Below are 27,273 nucleotides of genomic sequence, written 5' to 3' on the forward strand. Positions count from 1 at the left end.
AAATAAAGAAACTGAAAAACTGAAATTGAGGGGTGTTAAGAGACTTATTCAAAGTTTCATAGCTAGTACATGATGAAGTAAGTACTCAACCCCAGACCTAACAGGGCTAGAATGCGATGAAGGATATTTGAAGGAATTTGGAATTCCAGGACCAAGTTGTTTTTAACTGAGATTCATGTTTCAATACTAGGAACACGTTGCATAGCAAGCCTCGGTAAGCCCAGAACTAGAGAGCTTTAGCATTTCAGTATTTTCAATAAGTCATAAAGTACCTTACAGAAAATGTATTCATTCTTTCATCAGATATTTGTGTGCTTATGATATGCCAAGTAGCGCATAAGGAATTCACCAAGAGATACCTGAGAGAATGATTCCTGAGATGACAGATATTCTTATAATAGGCTAATAGATAGGCTGATGGGTAGATCGAATATAACGAGAAGATGATGGATACTTGGGAGAAAACTAAAACAGGGATGAGGAAAAGAAGTGCTACGGGCTGGAGGGCATGTGGTTGTCAACAGGGCGCTCAGAGAAGACTTCCAGAAGTTGACATATGAACAAAGACCAAAAGGACGTGAAGGAGCAAGTCACCTGGAGGTCTAATGGAAGCAAGGTACAAGGCAAGTATAAAACCCTGAAGAATGTGACTGGCATTTCAGTATAGAGGCCGTGTGGTTAAAGCAGACTCCTCCCGGGGGCACAGCAGAAGATGGGGCTAGAACACCAAGGCAACGGCAGATTCTGTAGAGAGCTCTGTCGACCACTGCAAGGATTTGGGAGTTTTCTCTGAGGTGGGAAGCCATTATAGGGTTACCGGTAGAGTGAATACTATCTGACTTACAGCACTGGCTACTGTGTTAAAAATAGACTGGTTGAAAATAAATTAAGATAGGTATTATTTCTTAGTATCAAATCTTTCACACATTTTACATGCCTGTTATACGCAACACAAGCAAACATTGTACCTTTTGCCATCAAGCGAATAAAGGGGGAAGATGAAGACAAATCACGGTTGAAAATTCAAACTTTGTGAGAAACTTACCAGAGGGAGCAACTCAGTGAAAGAGCTTATTATTCTGATAATGCTGTGTTTTCATTAGTTCTAATAAATTAAGGAATTGCAAAGTTATTTAATATAGCTGACATTCTACTAATTTCAAGGGAAAAGGGTAACAAAAGCTCATAAGAGAATCCGTTTAGAGCTCAATTCCACTTACCCACCCACTCTACAGAGAATACAATTGGTAATGTGTGAGTGATTTTTCCCCTTAATGGCAGGATTTGCTATTATTATTTTTATGTCGATTTGAACTAAATGAACTCAATCCCTTGATTAAAAGAGAGAGTTATTTTATCATGGCAAATGCGTACATACTTCTGGCATTTTAACATCGTCTTAGTTTATGATATAGGCACTATATGTTTAATATTATGATGTATTAGGGATTATTCCATTTTCCTTCATACGAGAGCAAGGTTTGGAGGCAAAGTTTTTTCTTTCTTTCCACAGACACATATTCTCATGACCACTAGCTTCTTTCCAAAGGTCCCTGATGAATTATATTCTACAAATGCCAAATAGCCCTCTCACCCTGGCTCATGCTTAGTTTTTGAAACCAACTGCAATAGTGTCATATTATAATATCACCTGGTACAATTCCCTAGACGGGGGATTACGATTTTCCTCAGAGAGGTGATAGCTGCAAAAACAAACAAATTTTGCTGATGGTGATCCCTCTCTAGGGACAAGATTGAGAAAACACACTACAGTTTGCATATTTTGTCTCTCTCTTTGCTGCCTCCTGCGCTGCATTTCTAATTCACTCCTCAGGTGAGCTCCTCCAGAGCCACAGCTTTAAATATCACGGTGCCCAAATTTATACCTCCAACCTTGAACTGCCAGCTTACATCCCAACTGCATACCTCATGTGTCCCCTCGGATGTCCACAGACACGTTAGGTGTGTCCCTACACAGTGTGCTCCTCTCGCAAGCCTTTTCCTCATCTCCGTGAATGGGCAGGGCAGGAATTCTTGAGTCAGCCGGATTTCACTCTTATCCCAAATCCAGCCCATCAGAAATCCTACTTTCCCTACTTTCCAACAGAATCTGGCCTCTGACAGCACCATCAAGCCTGCAAGCCAGCACCATTTCTCACCTTAATAACTAGCTCATCAGATGCCTGAATAATAGTCTGAAAGCATCAGTCTGATCACTTCACCTACTTAAAACTCTCTGATGGCTTTCTTATGATAAAGTCCATGGGCCTCACGCCATGGCTCCACGGCCCCAGTGGTGTAACTTCATCCCCTACCACTCCTTCATACTCGCTCTGCCACAGCCACTCGCCTCCGCCGTGCCAAAGTCACTTGTCCCTCAAAGCCTTGGAGCTTGTGGTTTCCTCTGTCTATAACATGCTTTGCCCAAGACGGCCACACAGCTAACTTCAGTCACTTAAGCTCTGGCTAAATATTATCTCTTCAGAGAGATCTTCCCTAGCCTTGTTATCTCTCTCTCTCTCACACACACATACATACACACACACACACACACACACACTTGCACCTCACCCTAACACACACACACACTAGGCCCTCACCCTAACACTTCCTGAGGAGTATTTATTATTATTTGATACTAGGCTATGTTTTTGTTTATGTGTATATTGTTACTGTCCTCAGATGAAATGTAAGGCCAACAAGGAATAAGAGACACGTTCAATGCAATGAACTCAGGGCCTAGAGCGATTTTCAGTGCATAATAGGTGTTCGATAAATATGTGTCAAATAAATGAACAAATGATTGGATAATTTTTGAACCCCAGGAGACAAGGTCTTAAAATAAAAAGATCAGATGGTGGTGCAGTTACCAATATAATCTCAAGGTCTCAATTCTCCCAGAAAGTATCTGGCAATCTAAGCCCCCATAGCATCAAAAGGCCAAGACCTACACTAATGAAAAAATTGCTACCTGGAGCCATTTCGTAAGAATCTAACACGAGCTCAAATCAATATTAGAATGGTTCTTAAATATACTCAATCCATTGGCAGTGAAGCCATGTAAAGTTCAACCATAAGAAAACCTCTAAGTTTCTGTATATTTCAGTGTATTTGGTTAAATCGATACATCTGTTACACATTATTTCGTACTACCCCGTTAAACTTGTAAAGAGAAGATGTAAATGGCCTTTTAAAGGTTTTGTCAATGTCTAAGTCCACTGTGTCATGTGCAGGAAGAACTACAAAAAAAAAATTCTGTGAGGAAAAAGATCTTCAGAGAAAATATTATACTAGAGTGGACAAGGTAAAACTACCTTCCAGCTGACAACTGATTGTAACTACTCAAACCAACAAAATTTATGTCTAATTAAAACTTCAAATGGCATTGTGACTATTTTGGCTTACAGTGCTGAAGGTGATGGAAGAGAGAAACCAGAACGTGAGAAAAATGATGGAAGTACCAAACGTCTGCAGGATTTTCGCTGCAAATCAATGAGAATTGAAAGCAAGCTAAATTAATAAGCCCTGAACTAGGTGAAAGAAGAACCATCTGTGCTGGCGAGCCTATATTAAGTCCTGGATCCTGGTAAGAGCATGTCAAGAAGGTTGCAAAGCAGAGTGACAAGAATAACTGAACAGCTGAATGCTTAGGATCTTAGGAGAAGCAGACCTCTAAGATTTAAATAGCTATGAATCTGGTTATAATCATTTATTACTCTAAACAAATGTCCTCCCTGGGTAGTGAAAGATTTGCAGATGAGTTTGCCAAAGTGCTGTCTAAAGCATCATGAAATTTGAGAGGACTTGGACTCCAGGACAGGCACCAAAAGCAGACGACAAAATAGAACTCTGTCTTCCAGGAGGAGAGACTGGCAAGATTTCTCTCATTGACAGACGAGATTGAAGATGAATTATCAAAGAGAAAAGGAAGAAGTAATTACCAGAAACCAAAATGAAAAAGAAATTGTATCATACTAACTTCATGTCTTTTATTAAGTTGTAAAGTGATAAGTCTGTGAAACAGGACTGACCTTGTATCAGGACATTTGCAAAGCACTTGAAATAATCAACACCTAAAAAATGAAAGACAGCCCTGGAGATGTTTCCTCTGGAAAAGCAATAGCTCAGCAGAGGTACTTTTTCAGGTTCCTTACCTATCTTGGTCACTCCTTTCCTAAAGGTGTTTCAATAAGCCGTGATTCTTTTGTAATCTTTTTTTTTTTTTTTTTTTTTTGAGAGAGAGAGAGAGAGAGAGAGAGAGAGAGAGAGAGAGAGAGAGAGAATGGGGGGGGGGGGGGCGACAGAGAAAGAATTCCAAGCAGGCTCCACACTGACAGGCCCATGCAAGACTCAATCTCACCAACTGTGAGATCATTACCTGAGCGGAAATCAAGAGTCAGGCACTTACTCGAATGAGCCATCCAGGTGCCCCTCAATAAGCCATGATTCACATCGAATCACAATTTCCTCAACACCTTTTATAAAATAAAACCACTAAGTACCCTAAGAAATACTGTACAGGGTACCCTGAATATTCAATGAACTTAAAAAGAAAATGACCTTCTGACAAAAAAGCATCAAGGAAAATGTCCAGTGTGATATCAGAACAGTCATGTGTTGTGACAGGTGAACAAGTTAAGTGGCAGAATTACACAGGGTGGTTAAGTTCTACATTTTTAAAAAAAGTGAATTCAGATTTTATGCTCAAAAGTTACTTGGTTTGCTTTTAAATTAACCCATTCTCACCACAGAGAGGTCATTATCTAGAGATTCATTTTAACAAAAATTAAAATAATTATCTTAAAAATACTTCACATTTTCATTTTAAAAAGTGTTTTATGTCTCCTGGGGCAAGGCAAACAAAAGCAAAGATAAACAAATGAGACTAGCTCAAACTAAAAAGCTTTTTCAAAGCAAAGGAAACCATCAAGACAACTAAAAGGCAAACCTATGGAGAGAACAGATTTGCAAATGACAGTATCCAAAATACATAAAGAACTTATAAAACTCAACACCCAAACATGAATAATCAAATTAAAAAATGGGCAGAAGTCACGAACAGACATTTTCCCAAAGAAGACATATGGATGGCCAACAGACACATGGGAAGATGCTCAACATTGCTCATCGTCAGGGAAATAAAAATCAAAACTACAGTGAGATATCACCTCACACCTGTCAGAATGGCTAAAATCAACAACACAAGAAACAACAGGTGTTGCTGAGGATCTGGGGAAGGGGAAGCCTCTTACACTGCTGGTGGGACTGCTAACTGCTGCAGCCATTCTGGAAACCAGTATGAAGGCTCCTCAAAAAGTTAAAAATAGGGGCACCTGGGTGGCTCAGTCGGTTGAGCGTCCGACTTCGCTCAGGTCACGATCTCACGGTCCGTGAGTTCGAGCCCTGCATCAGGCTCTGTGCTGACAGCTCAGAGCCTGGAGCCTGCTTCACATCCTGTGTCTCCCTCTCTCTCTCGCCCTCCCCCTATTCATGCTCTGTCTCTCTCTGTCTCAAAAAATAAATAAATGTTAAAAAAAAAAATTAAAAAAAAAAAAAGTTAAAAATAGAACTATGATGCAGCAATTGTACTAGTAGGTATTTACACCAAAATACAAAAATACTAATTCAAAGGCATACATGGACCCTGATGTTTACAGCAACATTATCTACAATAGCCAAATTATGGAAACAGCCGAAGTATCCATCAACTGATGAATGGATAAAGAAGAGGTGGTGTGTATTCCACACAAGGGAATATCACTCAGCTATAAAAAGGAATAAAATCTTGCCATTTGAAACGACCTAGATAGAACTAGAGAGCGTTTTGCTAAGCAAAAGAAGTCAGAGAAAGACAAATTCCATATGATCTCACTCATACGTGGAATTTAAGAAACAAAACAAGCAAAGGGAAAAATAAAGAGAGCGATCTCTGTTAGAGAAATAATAGATGAAAGGACGATTATTTATTAATTAAATAAAGCCAAGAAACAGACCCTTAACTATAGAGAACAAATTGATGGTTACTAGAGGGAAGGTGGGTAGGGGGATGGGAGAAATAGGTGAAGGTGATTAAGGAGTTCATTTGTTGTGATGAGCACCAGATGTTGTATGGAAGTGTTGAATCACTATATTGTACACCTTAAGTTAACATTATACTACATGTTAACAGGAATTTAAATAACTTTTTTAAAAAGTGATTTTAAAAGACATTTATTTATTTCAGGGCAATAAAATGTTTGTATAATACCATAATGGTGGACACACCCCTCCATACATTTGTCCAAACCCAGAAACTGTGCAACACCAAGAATGCACTGTAAACTACGGAATTTGGGTGATAATGTGTCAGTGCACGTTCATTAACCTGAAATGTACCACTCAGGGGCTGGGGGAGATGTTGATAATGGGGAAGGGCATAAATGTGGTAGGGGGAATGTATATGAGTAATCTTTGTACCTTCCTCCCAATATCGCTGTGAACCTAAAACTGCTCTAAAACAATAAAATATATATATATAGTTTTAAATTCCTCAAACTTTGTGCATGCTTTATTATTCTTAACCATATATTTTCCCTTCTTTCTTTTTATCTCTTCTTTATTTCACATATTCATTTAGCCAATATCATGTGGTCACCATGTGTATCATGTATCAGGTGTTGCATCATGTTGTATTACGGTAACAAAAGAGGAAGGATACTGAATTTTGTAGGGTATGTATTCCAGAGAAGTCTCTCTCAAAGTAGAAAGAAAGGGAAAAGGAAGAATTATCAACTGGCCTCAGTATGGTGCCTTCAGAGCACAGCTGTGGAGGAAAGATGAAGCCTAGGGGAAAAGGAAGACTAGAGGAGGAGAGGGTGGCAGGTGTTGCTTCATTAAAGACACATGGGAAGCCTGGGCACATGGGAAGGAGGGAATTATAGAAAAATCTGAGGAAACATTTGGGCATGATGGGTATGCTCATCATCTTGATTATGGTGACAGTTTCATGAGCATATTTATATGTCAAAATGAGTCAAATTCTACAAATTTTAAATATGTACATTTTATTATATGTCAATTTTTTTTTAAAGGCCTAATGCTACTCTAAGAATTCTGGACATCCATGTAAAAGCTATGGGGAACAAATGAAGGACTTTAGGGAGGCAGTGAAGGATAGTCAGTGGCATTTCACACTCATTTTACATACTCACAAGATGTTCCCTACAATCAAGCTAAATCTGTAGTCCTATTATAAACAAAGAACCACGCTCTTATTATATACAAAGGACCAAGCTTGTCCATATACACAGAATACATTCCTATCCTTAAGCGAGTAACATGGGTCTTCCTTAACTCACTTTTAAAACCAAACTGGGGCTCCTGGGTGGCTCAGTCAGTTAAGCATCTGACTTCAGCTCAGGTCATGATCTCCAGGTCTGTGAGTTCAAGCCCCACGTTGGGCTCTGTGCTGACAGCTCGGAGTCTGGAGCTTGCTTCAGGTTAGGTCTTTCTCTCTCTCTCTCTCTCTCTCTCTCTCTGCCTCTCCCCCACTCGCATGCTGTTTCTCTCTCTCTCTCAAAAATAAACAAACATTAAAAAAAAAATTTAAACCAAACTTCAAAAATGCAAAAAAAATCCAGCAGATATCATAAGTAAAAGCAAAGAGATAAGTGAGAAGCATTAAGAAAAACTGCAAGTAGGGGCGTCTGGGTGGCTTAATGGGTTAAGCCTCCCCTTCAGTTCAGTTCATGATCTAGAGGTTTGTGAGTTCAAGCCCCGCTGCAGAGCTGTGCTAACAGCTCAGAGCCTAGAGCCTGGAGCCTGCTTCGGATTCTGTGTCTCCCTCTCTCTGCCCCTCCTCTGCGTGTGCTCTCTCTCTCTCTCTCTCTCTCTCTCTCTCTCTGTCTCAAAAACAAACATTAAAAAAAGATTTTAAAAGAAAAACTGCAAATATTTACAAAGGAGTATCATATAGATTACATAAGGAGCTCCTACAAACTAGAAGGGAAAAAAAGATAAGAGGCAAACAAAGGATAGTAATAGGCAATTCGAAGAAGAAATAAAAGTAATACATAATAACTGTTTCAATTTCATCTCATAACCAAGAAATATAAAGTAAAAAATATACAAAAACAAATGAAAAAGGATAATATTACATATTGGTGATTGTACAAGAAAAAAAAACCATACATATATTGTTCATAAAAATATACATTGACACTCCTCTTAGAAAGATAGTTTGGCAATAAATATCAAGATTAAAAATATCTTTTACCTAGCATTTGAAATTCTGGGACTCTTTTCCAAAAGTAGTATTAATAACAAAGCTAACCTTTATATAAAGAGTTTATTATTACAAGATGATTTACACAAATTCACTATTTTTAAATACTCAGGACAACACAATGGAGGTAGGCACTATCACTGTCCCTCTGACTGGCAGACTAATGACCCCCCAAGTATAACCAAGTACCAATCCCCAATGCTTTTGAATAGATTATTTTACATGGCAAAGGGACTTTGCAGACTTGACTAAGAATCTTTAAATGAGATTATCCTGGATTATCCAAGTAGGCCCAATATAATCACAGGGCCCTTATAAACAGAGAGGAGAGGGTCAGTGAAGATGTGATGACAAGAGCCACAATGACAACGGACCATGAGCCAAGGAATGTGAGCAGCCTCTAGAAGTTTGGAGAAAGGAAACAAATCCGCTGCCTTCATAAGGAATGGAGCCCTGATAGCCCATTTTGAACTTCTGACTTCCAGAATTAAAACATAACCAACTTCTGTTGTTTGAAGCCACTAAGGTTATGGTAAATTATTATAGCAGCAATAGGAAAAATCCCATTTCATAAATGAGGACATTGAGATACAGAGAAATAAATGACTACCTAAGAACACACAGCTAATAAGGTTGGCCTAGGATTTAAACCCAGAGTCCCTATTCACCATGTCTATAAAACACTGCCTTCAAATTCATAAAGATGTAAGCAGAGTTACTCTTTCAAGAACCCTGGGGACATACAATTTAATGAATATTGACACAATATTTCTGAATAGTATATTCAAGTATGTACACAAGGATGTATACAAAATTATTATTTTAAAACCCTCCAACCAACCATATTTTTTAAAGGAAATAGTTAAAAAGAAAAAGTCATAGTTAGAGACCATGAAATACCACATAAGAATCTAAAACTGGTACATCATGAAAATAAAGATCTCCAAAACATATTTTTTATAATGAAAAAGTTTCAGAATAGTTTTTTTCTAAATGTTCATATGAACACGCACACATTTGTGAGTACAAAGAAACAGGATTAGAAATCCAACAAAATGTTAAAAATAATTTTGTATTCTGTGTGGAATGCAGTGAGTTAGTGAGATACAAGGAACTTCCACATTGTATTCACCATTTTTATATGTTATTTGAATGTTTTACAACAAGAATATTAGGGTATATTTTAAAACAAGGCATTTTTAATGCAGGGAAATATGCATAAACTTCCTACAACATTTTTTTTTTTTGATTAAAAAAAAAAAATGGAGGTCTCTACTGCAAAAAGTTTAAAAGCCCTGCCCTACAGTGACACCAAATGGTGGCAGTTCAAAATACAGTACACAAACACGACATTTGTTCAATTCAACCTTCCTATGAAAGATTTGATCCCTTTGAAGAACAGGCAGCTTAACAGAATTAAATAATATGGAGACATATACTCAAAAACCTAGAATTTTTAATCAAAGAAAGTCTGCACTAAGTTTCAAATGCAAATTTTTAGGCATTTTTCCAAACTTCAACTAAGCCTCTGATCCCACTGAATATTCACATATCTTATTTCTCACACAGTTAAACCATGATAATGTGAGAACAGAGATTTTACCTAATGGTTTACTGATCAAAGAAACTGCAAATATTAAAAAAAAAAAATGTCATGCAACTAAAATCAAGTTCTATTCAATGGGAACCAACTTTTGGTAAATAGGCCATATTTTGGGGGGGGGGGGGTGAGGTGGCGTTAGGGCTAAAGAGGGAAGGAAGGAATCCAAGAAAAGAGACAGGCAATTGGTTAATGAGTGAGAGTTTCTAGGAGATATATTTTCACTTCTTAACTTATTGACAGACAATTAAGTTGAATAAAGCATGAGGAAAGGGCACACCAAATAAAAACCACTTTCTCAGCAACAATAAGAGTTTTATCCTGAACCGTCCAGGGAGAAGAATATTTCAAATTAGGCACATCAGTCAGTACTCCGTGTCCTCTGCCCAGAACCTAAACCAACAAATAGAATCAGCATGCCAACTGTCTCATTCATTTCAAGTTACACAAAAAGACACAGATATAGACTACCTCCCAGAGAACTCCTTTAAAATACCATTTGACTAGAATCTTTAGTCTCTCAGCATTAAATGACAACTTTTTCAGATTTGGGGTGGGATATTACTTTTCATATGCCAAAACCTTTCAGAAAACATAGGACATGGTAGTATACTATAATCGGCTACAAAAAACAAATCAATTCTACCATTAAACTATTAGGACCTGAATTCACAGCACCGGAGATCAATTCCAAAAGGTACCAGCCCACCAAATGCCACCACTGTTATGATCACAACTAGACTACAGTGCACAGACAAGGCCAGCTCTTGAACACCTAACAACTGTCCTGCTCAAACTGGCCAATGTCCAAGTCATAAGGATTGCAAAGAAAACTAGTTCGGGAAGATTCTGAATTATTAAAATAATAGATGAGTGACTAAACCCTTAGTAGCAGCATAAAAGGACCTGTATCTAGTATTCATTCATTAAAAAAACTTTTTTTTTTAAGGAATCAAGATAGTGTCTGCATTAAAAATTTTTGCTTCCAATTTCAAGGGAGAAATAAAGTGCATATGAAACACTATATTATAGGAAACCTGGAGGGAATACAAACATGGTTTAGTGACTGAAAGAAAGCTTCAAGGGCATACAATTTCATGAATATTGACACAGTATTTCTCAATAGTCTATTTGTATACCACACACTATATAGGACATAGAGTCCTGAAAAGTTGTATCCAAGTAATACATGACAAAAGTAAAAGATATTTCTAATTTATGTGTTATATCTTATATATTCTAATTGGTCTTTAATTGACACTGGTTACCAGGCATTTTGGATGTGTTACTTTTGTACATTCCCTTTCTACCAAAGAGAAAATAATGTAAGCAAATTCCAATGTCCTGGTGGGGCGGATTTTTGCTTATTGTTTTACCTAATTCTTGAGTGGAATTAAAGTTGATTATATAATGCAAACAACTATGGTGATTTTATAGTGTCAAATTCCTATGTTTGTTGAAATGGAATACACCTTTCTGAGAATTCTAAAATTCACATGAATTACATTAATAAATTTATATAACTGGATAAAAGAAAAAGTTAAACTGACAGTAATGTAACTGTAGAGTTTCAAGTGATTTTGTTAAATTGAAAACAATGTAGAAATCAACCATTACAGAACCTGAAGATGATACAGAGCTGAAAGTAAGCCTATCTTTGGTGAAAACAAACGAAAAGGCAAGAATTGGCCCTATTTGGGGGTACAAAGATTACCCTAACCTATGACTACCCTTGTTTTTGATATGGTGATGATTTTTAGGTGGAAATGATTACTACTTTAAATCTAAGTTTAGTCAGTAAGTAAATGCTCTTCTATGAAATCAAAGTCATGTAGGAATCTGCAGTTCAGTTTACTTGGAGTTAATAGCCCATCTTCACTACAAACATGTTTATTACTTATAAAATAAAACAGTATAATGAGAATCATAGAAATAAACATGATAATTATAATCAGTTTCCTGAAACTACCAAACTATCATATTACTTATGTAATCTTGATAAATTGAAAACATATCACTATTTAAAGAACTAGCAAACAATATTGAGCTTTTAATCCAGGAAGAACTAAAATCTGCAGGCATTCCACACTGTTATACAATTTTTGTCCATCATGTTTTTTGGTAATTCTGCAGTATTATTTGGAACTTTAAGCAGGTTTCTCCCCCTTTGGGCAGGGGGGGAAGTATCTAAGAAGTAAAGGGAGACATATTAGGAATGGTAAAAAGCTGAAAGAAGGTAAAGTTGAAGAACATTACAATTTGACGATGCACACACACAGACACACACTACATACTATATATATTATTGTTTTTTCCTGTCAACTTTCTCCTTTCTTCACTAAAGCACACACAAACTAGAATGTACAACAATGGGTTCAAGAACATTCACAATCAACATATAATAAAACACTGTTCATAATGTCTCTAGCAGATGGTTTTCAATACCATTACTCTTTCAACATTAAATTCCATTTTCAGTCAGGTATGACCTGGCATGGAATGTGTAGATTCAAGGTCAAGTTTGAGTTGACATGTCCTAAAATGGAAGTGGTCTATCTCTGTCTTAAAATCAAAACTATAACCTCTGGCACTAATATCTGGAAATATAATTGCGCTATATTTAAATTTCTGGCCCCTACGAGAATACTGCTTGTAAATCATGGCTCTTTGATGTGAACTCCATATTTTCAAAGGCGGACATAACCTGCCTATTTTAAAATAACTGCAAGTTTGAGCTCATTCTTCTGTGAAAATCACTAAAACGTGAGAAGAGTTTTACATTTTTCCTGTGATGATATGCAATGTAAAAAGTTACTTGCTACATAGACATTTTCATATAAGCTTATATGTGTTTCAGATTTAATGTGAATAGGAAATATTTTTATATTATAATTTTACATTATATAATTTTCTTCAAGAGTCAAAAAAGCTGGGCAAAAAAAAAAAAAAAAAAAAAAAAGCCCCAAAATTCTGCATAGTCTGTGGTTAAAAATGTAATGCAAATTCTCCCTTACTCACTTATACCCAATGGAAGACACTGCAGGTAGAGCATCAAATATGGAGCGAAAGAAAGACAAAATGATCAGGTAATAGAATATAAAGCAAACAAGGAAATACAGAAAAGAGAAAAAGAAGAAAATGGTACCCTAGAGAACTGGGTTTAAAAAAAAAAAGTTGTTTTTTTTTTTTTTTGTAAAGAAAATAAGTTAAAAGTTTTATAATAAAAATTGTAAGACTATGTATAGGAAAAACCCTGCCTTTTTCTTCCCCTTATGTGTTCTAAGCAGAGTTTTGTGAACTCAGGAAGGTAGTGCGGGGAGGGCTGAAGACAATAGGTTTATGAAGAAATGGCAGCAGTTTAAGAGCAAATGCCAACAACATGCAAAATATGGTATGCAGTCACAGTCCTTTAGTTAGCCAACCCACATCTTCATAATTATATCAAACACAAATTCCATCATGTCCCTGGAGGTTGGTAATAGAACTTCAGATGAAAGGGAAAAAAAAAATCTTACATACAAAGAATCAAAACACTACAGTATCATCATGATGACTGAATGTAACCAACCTCAAAATGATTATGTAATGATAGGAGAAAAGAACAGGAGAAAGCAAGCTCGATAAAAATCTTAATTTTAAGTTGGCAACACAGCTAATATATACCACTGGCAAGAATTTTCACCTCTGCAGACCCCCAACTTCTATAAATAAAATAGGAGGCTGGAACAAGATGATTATCAAGGAGTCTCAAAGATTTTTTTTAAAGGTATTCCTTTTTCACCCTTATCACCAAGGAGGAGACTGTACTTCTAATTTCAGAGTCTAACATGGGAGATGAAAGGAAGTGAGTGATTACAACAAGAAACTGATGCTGTTTTTGCAATATGTTGGCTTACGATGCTCCAGCATTAACCATAAATACTCTCGTCAGTCATAGGAGTGCAGTTTTCATCTTACATTTTGACATGAAATTGACAATAACGACAACAAGAAATCAGGTTTATACTTTTTAAAAACTCCTTGGACTTCATTTGTGGCTACAGTTTCAATATACATATTTGAAATCAAAATAATTTCCCATAAATATCCTTAGGTTAAAAAAAAAAAAAAAAAAAAAAAGCAAGATGGGCTTCAAAGCTTTATGGGACAATCCTGATGTGAAAAGGCCTGACATTTTCTTTCCTGCATTGCCTGGTATAAAGATGCCCGCACAGGAGAGTTAAGGCCAAAAGACAGTACTTACCACAACAGCAAACTGCTCGGGTTCACATAAGTTGTTATAGTCACTCTTGAACTGAGACAGTGAACTTAACTGTTCTTGATCTGGAAGATGCTTTATTAGGTTCTAAAAATTAAAAACATAAGAAAATATTTTCACTAAATGTGCTTCTTGCACTCTAGATAAATCCATCAATAAACTATTGGAAAGAAACCACTAAAAAAGTCAGTCTTCACTTTTATTTCTAGGTAACCTCCCTTATACTCAGCTTTACGCTACAGTCTCTGCATCTTGAAAGCAGTCAATTTTCCTCTTTACTCTCTAGAGTTATATATTCAAATCAAGCACTACTGAATGTTTATTTGATTAGCTATATAACTGAGAAAGAAAAACTCCACCTATACCAAAGGAACAGCTTTCTCACCTGGGTAAATGTGATCAATTACATTTCAGATTGAGGGAATTAAATGTCAGATATTCAAGCAAAGCCAAACATATTTTAACACTTCATCCAGGGTGATAAAAGAAATTATCATATTACTACTAAAAGGCAAGAGAAAGAAAAGGAAATCCAGAGAACTTTAATGAAAGTGCTTGCAAGATTTAATCAACATGATTACAGTTTTAATAACAAAAATGAAAGTATCTCTAAAATGAAGACAAAGTAACTTTTGTGATGTGGAAGAAAACTTGAAAAGGTACTAAAGACATGGAATGATATACTTTGCAAATAAAAAGCTTCTGAAGAGATCGTTTAGGAATTTAAGTGCCTGTTGCCTTTGGCCTGGATCACCTCTCATCCAGAAACCACAGGCTTGCTTGGTTATTCTGGTTCCTTTGTCCATGAGCAGTCTTGCCCAGGCCACACACTTAAGGTCAGGCAAACACTCCCAATGAAGACCAAATAAACAAATTTTCTTCCCTGTTATAAAGTAATGATTATACAGTCTTGTGGACAAAGTCTATATAGATCTTCCGTATCAAAATGTAATTGATTTTAACAGTGTCATTACAAATTAGTGTCCTGATATTAAAATTAAGAAAAAGAGTGGTTGGTGTTCACAATCCCAAATTTTAGCATCAGTATATTGTCTTCAAGCCCAAAGTCAATACAAGTTATAATTCAGCCTACATCATGCTCTATATATTTATGGGGAAAACGCCCCCAAAGGTGTCATTAGTTAAAGACATTGTTAGAGAATGTTATTTATCAAAGTAGTTAGATCAAAGAAGAAGTTTTGGACTCACTGTGTACCTTTGGACAAAAACTTGGTTGACTGGCCAAAAACAAACAAAAAAAGTGGCAATTTAAGATCATCCCTAACAAAAGTATTTACTATTAATACTACCAACTGAATAAAAACAATGCAAGTAGAGGATTTTTCCATATAAATAGAAATTTCTCTTATTAAAATTGCCTGAAGCCAAAAGACCTGGTTATTTGTGTTTCTTTTAACCATTCTAGCTAACAGCTGGATTGAGTTATTTATAATCAGGCTTCTGAATTTCTTCAGTATCCTTGTAGATGACTATCAAATCCCCTTAAATATTATGAGTTAATATATAATCTTTTATCATGTATTTATTAACTTTTCACTTCATTATTTTTGCTTTGTAGAGTAATGAAACTATAATGATTTCTAAGAATACAGGCCCAAACTTCCTGTGTCTCTCTCTCTTTACCAAAGTTACCAACCTTCCATAAATCCTAAGGTCCTTTCAGACTAAACCAACTCTTCACAGTTGCCCACATACCCACAGCTTTTCCCTCAGTGCTCAGAGTATTACTAGTGCCAGAATAACTGACCTTTGCTACATATTAGTCACAGAGCCCTATTGCCTTTTCTACATCCATACTGTATTCAGTCCTGAAGTACCCTCACCTACACACACACACACACACACACACACACACACACACACGTACCCTCACCCCCACACATGCACAGCACTCCCTTAACCCATCATCTAATCTATACCAAAAAAAAAGTCTTGATACAGCCATGTGTATCACACACACACACACACACACACACACACACACACACACATACACATCATTTCACTTGTCAAACTAAATATCCCAGAAAGGTAAAATCGATGTTTAATTGAACCGACCACAATGCCCTGCACATGGGGGGGGGGGGGGGGTAATAATAAAATAGATGCTAAATGAACTAATTAATAAAAGACAAATGAAGGCAAACGGGGAGAGAATAAGTTAGAAGGATGACATCAAAAATGACATACTACTGACATCTGGTTATATATGAATGAGTAACTAGATATGCCAAAACAAAATCATGACTGTGAGCATAGCTTACCAAAATGATGATTATTATAAAGTAAGGTTTTCCCTGTGCCCTGTGAAAAACAGGCAGTTCTTCACTTTACAATTAGGAACATTTTTTTTATTTAATTTAAGAGGGGCACCTGGGTGGCTCAGTCAGTTAAGCATCCAGCTTTTGATTTCAGCTCAGGTCATGATCTCATTTTTCGTGAGTTCGAGCCCATGCGGGAGGTTGGAGATCCAGCTTGGGATTCTCTCTCCCCCTATCTCTCTGCCCCTCCCCACTTGCACTCTCCCTCCCTCTCTCTCTCAAAATGAATAAATAAACTGAAATAAATAAAATTAACTTGAGACTTCCAATAGCATGGAATTCTTATTTTTTAATCAGCATATAAATGTCCAAACTAAATTTTTCGATTTTAAATTCCTGAGATGGGTTTTACACGTAGTAGGTGTGGCAGGCAGAACGATGACCTGAACCACACCACCCAAGATGTCCACACCTAATCCCCAAAACTTGTAAATAGGGGAAATTTCCCTAGATTATCAGAACTGCAGAATGTAACCACAAAGGTCCTTAAAAGTGGAAAAGAGAGACAGAACATGGAGCGAGAGGGAGATGTGACCATGGAAAAAAGAAGAGAGTCAGTATCCTTTGAAAGTTGAAGAAAAGTGTCCCAAGCCAAGGAATGTGGGAAGCCATGAGGAGCCAGGAAAGATAAAGGGATTTTTTTTTTTAATCCTATAGAAAGGAAGGCAAGCCTGCCAACACCTGGACTTTAGCGCAATACGACACATGCCAGATTTCTGTTCAACAGAAATGGAGACTAATAAATTTGTGTTATTTTAAGCTACTGAATTTATGGGGAATTGTTACAGCAGCAATAGAAAACTAATATATTAAGAAATTATATGGAACTGGATGTTCTTTGGACATGAATTTAAAAGTGCAAATTTCCCATCTCTACACACAAAATCCACATGGATATCCAAAACATTCGTGTAATCAAGTTAAAAGCTACTCTGTAAAAATTCAATAAATGCATCAAAAAAAAAAAATACAAACATGTATGAAGCAGAAAAAATTTTCTTTAAGGAACTTGAAATTTACTCCCAACAACAAGGCACATTTACGATCAACAGTTAACAAAGACAAAAACCTAGTAAAAAGAAAGTGCTTAGAGAAAAAAGGCTCAGGGAAGAGTTACTGAATCAGGTGTATATGAGTCTCAGCTACGCACAGCACAAACCCCTACTGGGATTATATCACAACCACCTTGGGAAGACAAGATAGGAGAAGCAAAACCCAAAACTTTCCAAGATACCATTCATTGATGGATTAAATGTCCAAAATAATTTTAAACATGTGTTCACACTAACAAATAATCTCTGGTTTCTTTTTGTTGCTAAAAAGCCATTTTTCTAAGTACATCCACTATAAGAATGAAAGATAGTAAACTGAAGATATTATTCTCTTCCTATATAATTTGTGGTTTGATACTCTGATTTTACAGTTTATCAAGACACGCATTATTGATGTCTTATGTGGAATTCAGCAAATAACTCTGGCACCACACTAGCATTCCTTAAATAATACTGTGGGTAGACACCATTTAAAAAATCTGGCAGCCTCCTGAATGAATTCAGAATGCTATGCCCACAATTTCTAGTACTCGTAGGAACACAAATGACTCAAGGAAGGGTGGTTAATAAAGGGGACTCTAAATGAAGAGAAAAGTCCCTCAATCTTCTGCACTGAATCATAATGCAACTTTACAAGATAAGAGCCTAATAAAAACATATTCTGAAAGGATTATACAAATAAACTTTAAGTCACATGTTACTAACCTTAACTGTAACAAAAACAAAAACATACATGTTGAATTAAACAATTTGCCTTTCAAAAACAGTCATTTAAAATAATTGAAATGTAATCATTTTGATAGCATTATATTTAGTTGCAGTTAAGAAAAGATGCAGAGTTTTATCTCCTGGCAAAGCAGAAGTTATGCTAAAGCTAATTATGCAGCAATGATTTTCCAGTTGAATGATTTGGTTTAAGAATTTTGCTTCACTTACAGATTTGTATTTAATGAGAAGCTTGCAATGAAATATTGGAATTTAAGCTCTCTGCCAGTTTGTTTACCTGAATCATAGACTCTGCCAACTGTGTTTCATCCACTTCCAATATCATCATTTTGATTTCCTCATATGGCACCCGAAAAGAGCTCAAGAAGATTGCTAAAAGGGGGAGAAAAGGGTTCATAATGAGTAAGAAAAGAAAAGAATTTGAGATGTAGTTCTATGTATAAAATCAAAACTAATTCATAAAATGAGAGACTTTAAACATTAAATATAATGACTATGGGAGAAATTTTCATTAGCACATTTTCTACTCTAGTTTTAGAACTAGTATTTAAGCAACAGCCCTTTATTATTATGCTGGTTCCAAGGTTGATTTTTAATGCTTAGTTATTAGCCTATCACAGGAATGGTGCCAATTTTCATATGATAAAAAAAAAAAAAAAAACAACTGAAATATATTTGGTACACTATAAAAATATTACATTGGAATGAAAAGAACCATAAAACTCCAATATGCACATATAACTTTTGTCTAAACATGTGTATTATTAGGTTTTATAATATCCTGCAGCCCTACTAAATAGTTCAGAAAAAAATATTTTAAGAAAACTGGCGAGTAGTGCATTTACACTATTGCAAGTTATAATAGCACTTTGCTCTTTAAAAACATTATAGACAATATGCCAGAAAAATAGCCTTCATATGTAACTGAAGCTTGAATATCGAATATTGGAAAACAAATTTTCCTGGGAAACCATACAAATGGATTATATTGGGTAATATGTTATTACTGAAAATTCCAACATTATTTACATTTTTTTTCTAATATCTCATATGTCTAATATTAAACCACAGTGATCTTCTCAAAAGCTACTGAGGTAAATAAGGATATTTTCATAATATTAGATTTAATGCTTTTGCCGTTTCCCTCCTTGATCTACTATTACTGTGTCTCTTCTTCAGTGACAGATGTCACTCTGTGAACATACTCAGAACTTGCTACCGCTACCATTTATTTTATATGCTGAACTTATGTCATCTTGTCTGTAGATCTTTTCACAGACAGTATTTTTTATAAGATTTAGAAAACATGATCTTCTTTTTAAAGGCTATCTTTAGGCTTCCATATACCTGAGACACCATGTATCATTTACAGATGAACAACATGTTCAACGTCAACACCAGCTTCACTGATACATTTCTGAACTCAAATAGTTATAAATAAGGGATAATAGTGCTAGAAATTATGGATGGGTATAATCCTTAGTATACCAACAAATGGAATAAAATATCTAAATGTTATTGCAAAACAGATTAATGAAATTACAAAATAAAAACCCTGTAGTAGACGCTGAAAAGCAAAAAATATAGTAACTATATGATCTCAAAGAGGTCATCAGTAAATAATTAATGGGAAGAGAACAAAATCTAAATACATACATCATGTACAAAACCAGTTGCTTATGATTGCAGAATTAAATGTAAATATTAACAAAAACAAATGCTAAAATAAATTTAACGTGACAATTTAGCTCCTTTATGGTAAGAGAACATCTTAATCATATAAGTTGTTGGAAAATATGTGAAAAGAGTGATCTCTGACAACATAAAAGGAAAACAAGTCAAAGCACCTTAAACAATTAAAAAATAAGGAAGCTGAGGGGATAAATCTGCCTCAAAAAGCAAAGCATTTTTTTTCTTCATTTAGAATACCCTGAGGTCTAAAAAGTTAAATGAGCAAAATGTATGTACCTTATGGGCACCTGGGTGGCTCAGATTAAACATCTGAGTCTTGATCTTTGCTCAGGTCATGATCTCAAGGTTCATGAGATGTCTCTGACCCTCCCTGCTCATGCTATCTGTCTCTCTCAAAAAATATAATCTTAAAAAAATATGTAACTTTAATTAAAAGAATAAGAGAAAAAAACAAAACTAATAATATGTAATAATGTGTTAAACCTTAGGAGTAAGCAAACTGAGAAGGCAAAGTGTTAAAATACACCTGAATTGCAAATTCTGTAGGATTAGTAAGATTAATCAGAATCTTTGAAATTATTAATTCCCTTTGAGAAGCAATAAATTCTACTCAAGAAACCTAGTCTATGGATACAACAGGAAGATATAGAAAAGATTATAACATTTAATACAAAGATCAAAGGATAAAATTACTCTGAGGCATAACACAGTCATGGAGAGAAAGAAAAATTATACTTTTACATATTTCAGCCACTAAGACAGAGTGGAGAGATGCCCTGGAATTATCTACTTCCTCCTCCTAAAAAAGGATATTTTGGATCTCAACCAAGAAATATCCTTAGCATAGCATTAGGTATAGTGCTGTCCAATCATTATGCTGTACAACTGGAACTAATGTAACATTGTGTGTCAGCTATAACTCAAGAATAAAAAAGAAACCCTTGAAATATCTAAAAAATATACATAAGTGTGTGCATGTATTTAAATCTTAAATCCATTTTTGACCTATCCTTAAAGGAAGGAAAACAGAAATCCTGGGAGAAAAAAATATTCAAGGAAAGATTGAAATAATGGCCAAGGGAAAAAGAAAAAGATTACTAAAAAGAAACAAGATTTGGAAGATTTTTTACTTTTTGAAAGTAAAAAATATATATACACACATACACTAATGACATCGAAAACTCAATGTATGGATTAGATATAATATAAAGAGAAAATTGAGCACATGAAAGACCACAGGCAAAAAAGCAATCCAAAACACAAATTTAAAGAGATGGAAAAATAGTTGGTTAAGAGATACAGAAGATAAGTAAAGATACCTTAAAAATGTCTACTTGGATTTACGAAGGGAAATCACAAAAAAGAACAGAGTTGAAAGAAATCTTATTTGAAGAGAAAGGTCAGAATATTCCAGAATTATAAAGAGACACAAATCATCAACAACACGAAGGCCCAACAAATCCCAAATATGATGTATTTTTTTTAAGCCACTCTAGAACCTTGCAAAACATGAGGCATTGGTAAGGTTAGGAAGTAGGAACATTCAGGCGCTGATGGTGGAAGAATAAATTGGTACAAACACTGCCCAGATATCTACTTAGAGGCGGAGTCACCTAACTTTTTCTGCTGAGAGTCACATAGCCATTATTTTAGGTTTTCTAAGCTATTCAGGCTCTGTCACAACTACTCAACTGTGCTATTGGAGCACAGAAGCACCCACAGACATTATGTAAACAAATGTCCTGGCTAAGCTCTGCTAGACTGTGTCTTAACAAACAGACAATGGGCAAGATTTAGCCTGAAGGCCATAATTTGCCACACCTTGCCTTAGTACCACCAAAAATGAGAAACAACACAGAAGTCAATCAAGGGTTAAATGAATAAAGTGTAACAGTCAAAGAATGTGTTAAAAATGGAAATAAAAATGAATATACTACAGCCAGATGCATTAATATGATATGGTGTTGTTTATATAAAAGTCAGTCAGTTAAAAACTAAACAGCTTATTTAGGAATATGCACATGGTTGGTAAAACTATAAATAAAAGGAAGGAAATATTTAAACCAAGATTTAAGAGAATGGTAACTTCTCATAGGAAGGGATATAAAATTGGAAAAGGTCATATGTAAGTCTTTAAAGTATGAGTCATGTTCTATTTCTTTAGCTGTAGGTGTTTGATTTATATCATTAAACGTAACATGCATTTTCTATATTCTCTGATAATAGGTCATAACAAAAACAATTAAAATAATTTTAAACAAATAATATGGAAACAAAATGCATGGGGAAAAAGGGTGGCATACTGTGTGGTAACAGATTAAGCTTAATCAAGTGAGGTCTGGCTCCTGGGAGCTACTCTCAAAAGCCCTGGGAATGTCCTGCCTGATAAGAGTTTCTATGTTTACTGGGGACACTGGGTCACACTAGACAGTCTATGCTAATAATCTGAGTTATGGTGGGGATTTTGGGTCACACAGTATTAACCTGTCCTCCCGAGGGTCTGAAAACTAAGGTCAGTCACGCAGTTTTGGGTCAGGTTCACCCAAAACCAAGAACCAGTAAAAACATTGGACACCAAGCCTTAAGTGAGCCTCCCTGGTTGGCAATAACCTGTGACTATTATTACACATCATTGCTGGGAGAAGCTAGAGATGTCCATGGGTGAAAATTTCGTGCTCCAAACTCTCCTGGACACCTCCCCATGTGCCTCTTTCCTTGGCTGATTTTAATCTGTACTGTTTAATCATAAATCAAAGAGTTTTCAGTCATTTCTGTGAGTCCTTCCAATAAACCATCATACTTAAGATTGGTCTTGGGGACCCCCAAACTTAACTGGTGTCAGAAGTGAAGGTGGTCGTGGAGATAAAAAAAACAACAAAACTGCAGATGAAAACCTACTATGATCTCACTTGCACATTTATGTAAGTACAACAATAACAGAAGTAAATATAAATAACACAACATGTATAACTAATATAGTAACAACTATATAAAAAGATAAAAATGTTAACAGAAGGGTTTACTGTGTGAATGGACATTATTTATTCCTTTACTTTCATCTATATTTGTAATTCATTCTCTGCCTTCCAGTATTAATATTCTACAGTTAAAATAACATGCACATTAAACACCTATATCTATAAAGACTGAACAATTTTTTTTATAGTTTATGAATAAGATTTCTGGCAAACATTTGCTCTGAGGGGGAAAAAATGACAGAAAAGTTGAAAATGGCCTAATGCATCCACACAATTCAGAAGACAAGCATAGATCCTTAAAAAACAAATTAGAAGTTACTGAGGATAGGAGATACTCATTTAAAGCCTCCAAAAGACCCGTTAAAGTGAATATTTTTACTAACACGCATCTTACCCTTCAAAATGTGACTATATAGGTCCCACTGGAAGCTTTGAGTTCAGTGAAGAAATGTAAAGTGTGCAGATTTTGGAACCAGTCACACATGTTTTCTTCAAGGGAACTTATAAATATTTAAATCTTTACATTAATTCATAGATTCCAGGGTTCCTCCCTTTAGAGCTCTAATATTCCAAAAATCTGGTAAAGCATATGAACCTTGTAAAACTCCTGAGGGCTCTCTTGATCCTCGAGTGCCTGGAATTCTTTTGTGCTCAGCGCAGGGTCTCTGCCAAAACCTTTATGAACTCAAACATAGGGAACCTAACACACTTTTGAATAAATAGGTAAATAAGAGAGTAGATTTTACATCCTTTCCTCAAAATTCTGTCAAATATTTCAGTTAAGAGAAATCTAAGAGAATGTATTGCAGATTTCTAAGTGGCAAGACTCTGTCTTGTCCTATCACAAGACTCTTCCCACAACTCAGTATCTCAAAAGGCTGAATTTCAAAGACAAAAAACAGCTGTGAATCAGATTATAATTATGGTCAAGATTATAGGTTGCTAAAGCTTCTTAAAGCTTAAATCATAACACTTGCTACAATCAGAGAGGGCAAGAATAATCCAGGAATGGATTACATCATAATATGAATGGCATAAATTCTGGACTTTTCAATATTATACTTTAAAATGTGTTTAATAATTAAAAGAATATATATATATATATTTTTTTTCCATATATTCAGCTAAAGCAAAAAAGACAAACAATATCCTTCTCCATGAAAATGTGATTCTGTTATCTCTAAACAGGAATAGTGTATGCTATACCTATTATTTTCAAAACAGGCAACCTTATTCAAGTCACTGAACGGTTATACCCATCTGCAACATCAATGCTACTTCCTATGTGATAGGGTTGTAGTTAAGATTAAAGGGCCAAATTTAGAACACAGAAAGGTAATCAATAATTATTAACCAATGCAATTAAATTTGAAATCCCATTTAGCACATGTTCTGTCATATATAAATAATACTAAAGTCAATTATTCAACTTTGAGATAGATATTTAAGCTAACTTATTATGACTGACTCATCTAAAAAGAATTCTATGTAAGGGGCGCCTGGATGGCACAGTTGGTTAAGTGTCCAACTTGATTACAGCTCAGGTCACGACCTCACAGTTCCTAAGGTCAATCACCGCATCTGGCTCCACACTGTGCGGAGCCTGCTTGGGATTCTCTCGCTCCCCCTCTCTCTCTGACCCTCCTCTGCTCACTCCCTCTCTCTCTTTCCCTTAAAATTAAAAAAAAAAAAAAAAAAATCCATTTGAATTGGTACTTCTCCAGGACCCCTAACAAGGCTGTTTAGAGTCTAGACTAGGAATTTGTAATGTGGGTCATAGACACTTTTCAAGAAAATCTATGTTTTTCACATCACAGAGAATATAATTTTTTTGTCATTATCTAAGTTAATAATGCTTTGAAGCCAGACAATGTTCCTTTAAGGGGGAAAATTCCCTGAAATGCCTGTATCATGTAACAGTCCCCCAAATCTCAGTAGTCTAATCATGCACACACATACACATACACGTAAATTATCTCTAATTCAGACTACATGTCCATTACACATCAGAAAGACAGAGCCCTGATACTTGTGATCTTCTCATCAGGGTGATAGACACGATTTTGACTGCCATACTGGGTGCAGGGGAAAGGGCACTGGAGTTTCTCACACCACCAATAAATGCTCCACCACAAAAGCTATCTCATCTCCGCTTATACTATCATTGGCCCAAGCAAGTCACATGATGACATCTAACTTCAAAGGTATCAACTTGTGCCCCAGAAACAGAGAGCAATATCTTGGCCAATAGCATTAACGTCTACACACTATCCATGTGGATCTTGGCATACCTACACTGCAGAAAAGGGGTGGCCCTCTGTCAGAGTAAACAGGAAAGAAAGGAGATCGCAAAACTTTCACAAAAGGAATGTCAACTCTGTCTTTCACGCTTACTGCCTCTAACATAATTCCCTCTTTAATCAATAGCATGGATCTTTATCCTCTCACCAAAGAATTTTTGTTCCAATACTTGCTAAAAGCTCTCTTGAGGCATGTAATAATTGAAAGGAAGACTAAAAGCCATGTTAACTTTTCATGCCTCTAGATTCTCCACATTGCATCCCTCTCATAACATCAGAAAATAACATACATATCCTATTATCTCAGTTCCAAGCAAACTATCTTTGATGCATTTAAGTTGCAGTTAGAAATGAGTTAGAAGCAAAACTCTTTGCCCTCTTCTCCCATAGTAATTCTGTCAGAAAGACAATTCAATGCTAAGTATTTAGCTCCTGTAACAGTAATTAAATCTAAAATATTTCCAGTCATTACTTTTGAGGAAAGGCTTTGAACTGCTCAGATGGGATAATGGAATTCATTTTTCTCATCATCCTAATTTCCATTAATATTCCAACCTCTTTTGTGTGTGATCAAGTATCAAAAATAATAGAGATTCAGAGGTATAAAAGAAATAATCCACTACTATTTTTTAAAATATGATGTTGTCACCCAAATTCCTTGTTATTTATATGCTTAGACAAAGGATAGCCTTTTTTTTTCAGCTATATAACATGCATTCTAAATCCTTTCCTTAGCTTTTTTCCTAAAGTACATTATAATTTGAAAAATTTAACCCATCATTTGCTTAAATGAATTATCTTTGAAGTTATTATGCAAATAATAAAATATTAAAATAACATAAAATGAAAAACAAGTCATAAAGAAATAATTTAAAGGAACCACCTCCAGTGTTTTGCTAATGTAATAGTATTGAAGTTTGATACATACAAAGGTTCTGGGCAATTTTAGAATCTAAAAATTTAAGCTCTTTAATTTTTTTCTTAATAGCTTTCTTCTCTTCCAAATCTTCCTCTTCTCTTCTCTCTGTAAAAGCAAGGATAGATCCATGTCAGTAAGGCATTCAGCAGCAAAAGGACAGTTTGTGAACTATTATCAAAGAATACAAAAAAGATACAAATCTTTTAAAGAACATGGATATAAAAATAATAGACATCCCAAGGCCTGTTTCAGATAGGCACTGGTGGTTCTTCTGCTAGAAAAACTAAGAGTAAATACGTGAAGGTCTAACAGAAAAACTAAAAATAAAGCTGATTGCATTATTTTAACCAATACCATTGGGCATAACAATGAGAACACTTAGCTCATATGAACAGTATGCAGGACACAATTACAGAAATAAACAGACTTACACTTAGGGTAAGTTAAGAAGTTAGCTCAAAGAGTGCTAAGCAAACACACACAGCTATTTTATGTCTGATATACCATGCTTATTTAAAAATATAGCTCATACTAAACCAGAAGAGTAGATGGTTTATTATTTGTTTTCCATATCTATAAAAACAGTCAAAATTTGATACTTAGCTTACATTATCTGAGTGTTTTAAAATCAATAAATGCATCTAGCCTCCCTCTCCTTAGTAAAAGAATAACAGAATAAGCATCATGCTAAACACGAATCTATGACCTGTCCTCACAGCAAGGTATAGGATAGTCAAAATTAAGATCTGTAACATCCTATCATCTTCCTTCTCCTTTGTGTTCATGGATAGCTCTTCCGGTCAAGGCCAATCATACAAAATTAGGATCTTGATAACAAAGAATAATGGAGCAGTGTTTGTTAGATATGTACAAATAAATCACTAATACTGGGGAAATAGCTTCTAAAAGAATCTTCAAACATCTAAGAGGGCACATTATGTTATTTTTCTATCAAAAAAGCCTATTATATGTTTTGTTACATAGTTTGAGGGATCAAATTTTATATTTTTTCTAAATATTAATTATCTCTATCATTTTATTAATAATCATCCTTTTCAACCAATTTTATATTACACTTTTATCCCACATTTGTTTTTCTGGGTTTCTCATTCTGTTCCACTGCTCTAAGTACTACTCCTGGTC

General features: G+C 35.4%; 1 protein-coding gene across 1 annotated transcript in view; it reads right to left on the bottom strand.

The window, feature by feature from the left end:
- The window catches only part of DIAPH3 (diaphanous related formin 3), a 514,561-nt gene that overhangs the window by 261,798 nt on the left and 225,490 nt on the right, over positions 1 to 27,273 (bottom strand). Inside the window, exons 18-20 of the mRNA XM_043580147.1 lie at positions 26,140 to 26,235; positions 18,519 to 18,613; positions 14,107 to 14,208 (exon numbers count right to left, since the gene is read on the bottom strand). Coding sequence (XP_043436082.1) covers positions 14,107 to 14,208; positions 18,519 to 18,613; positions 26,140 to 26,235 — 293 coding nt within the window. The remainder of the gene's footprint in view (positions 1 to 14,106; positions 14,209 to 18,518; positions 18,614 to 26,139; positions 26,236 to 27,273) is intronic.

Source organism: Prionailurus bengalensis, chromosome A1 (assembly GCF_016509475.1).
Source record: "Prionailurus bengalensis isolate Pbe53 chromosome A1, Fcat_Pben_1.1_paternal_pri, whole genome shotgun sequence".
NCBI lineage: Eukaryota > Metazoa > Chordata > Mammalia > Carnivora > Felidae > Prionailurus > Prionailurus bengalensis.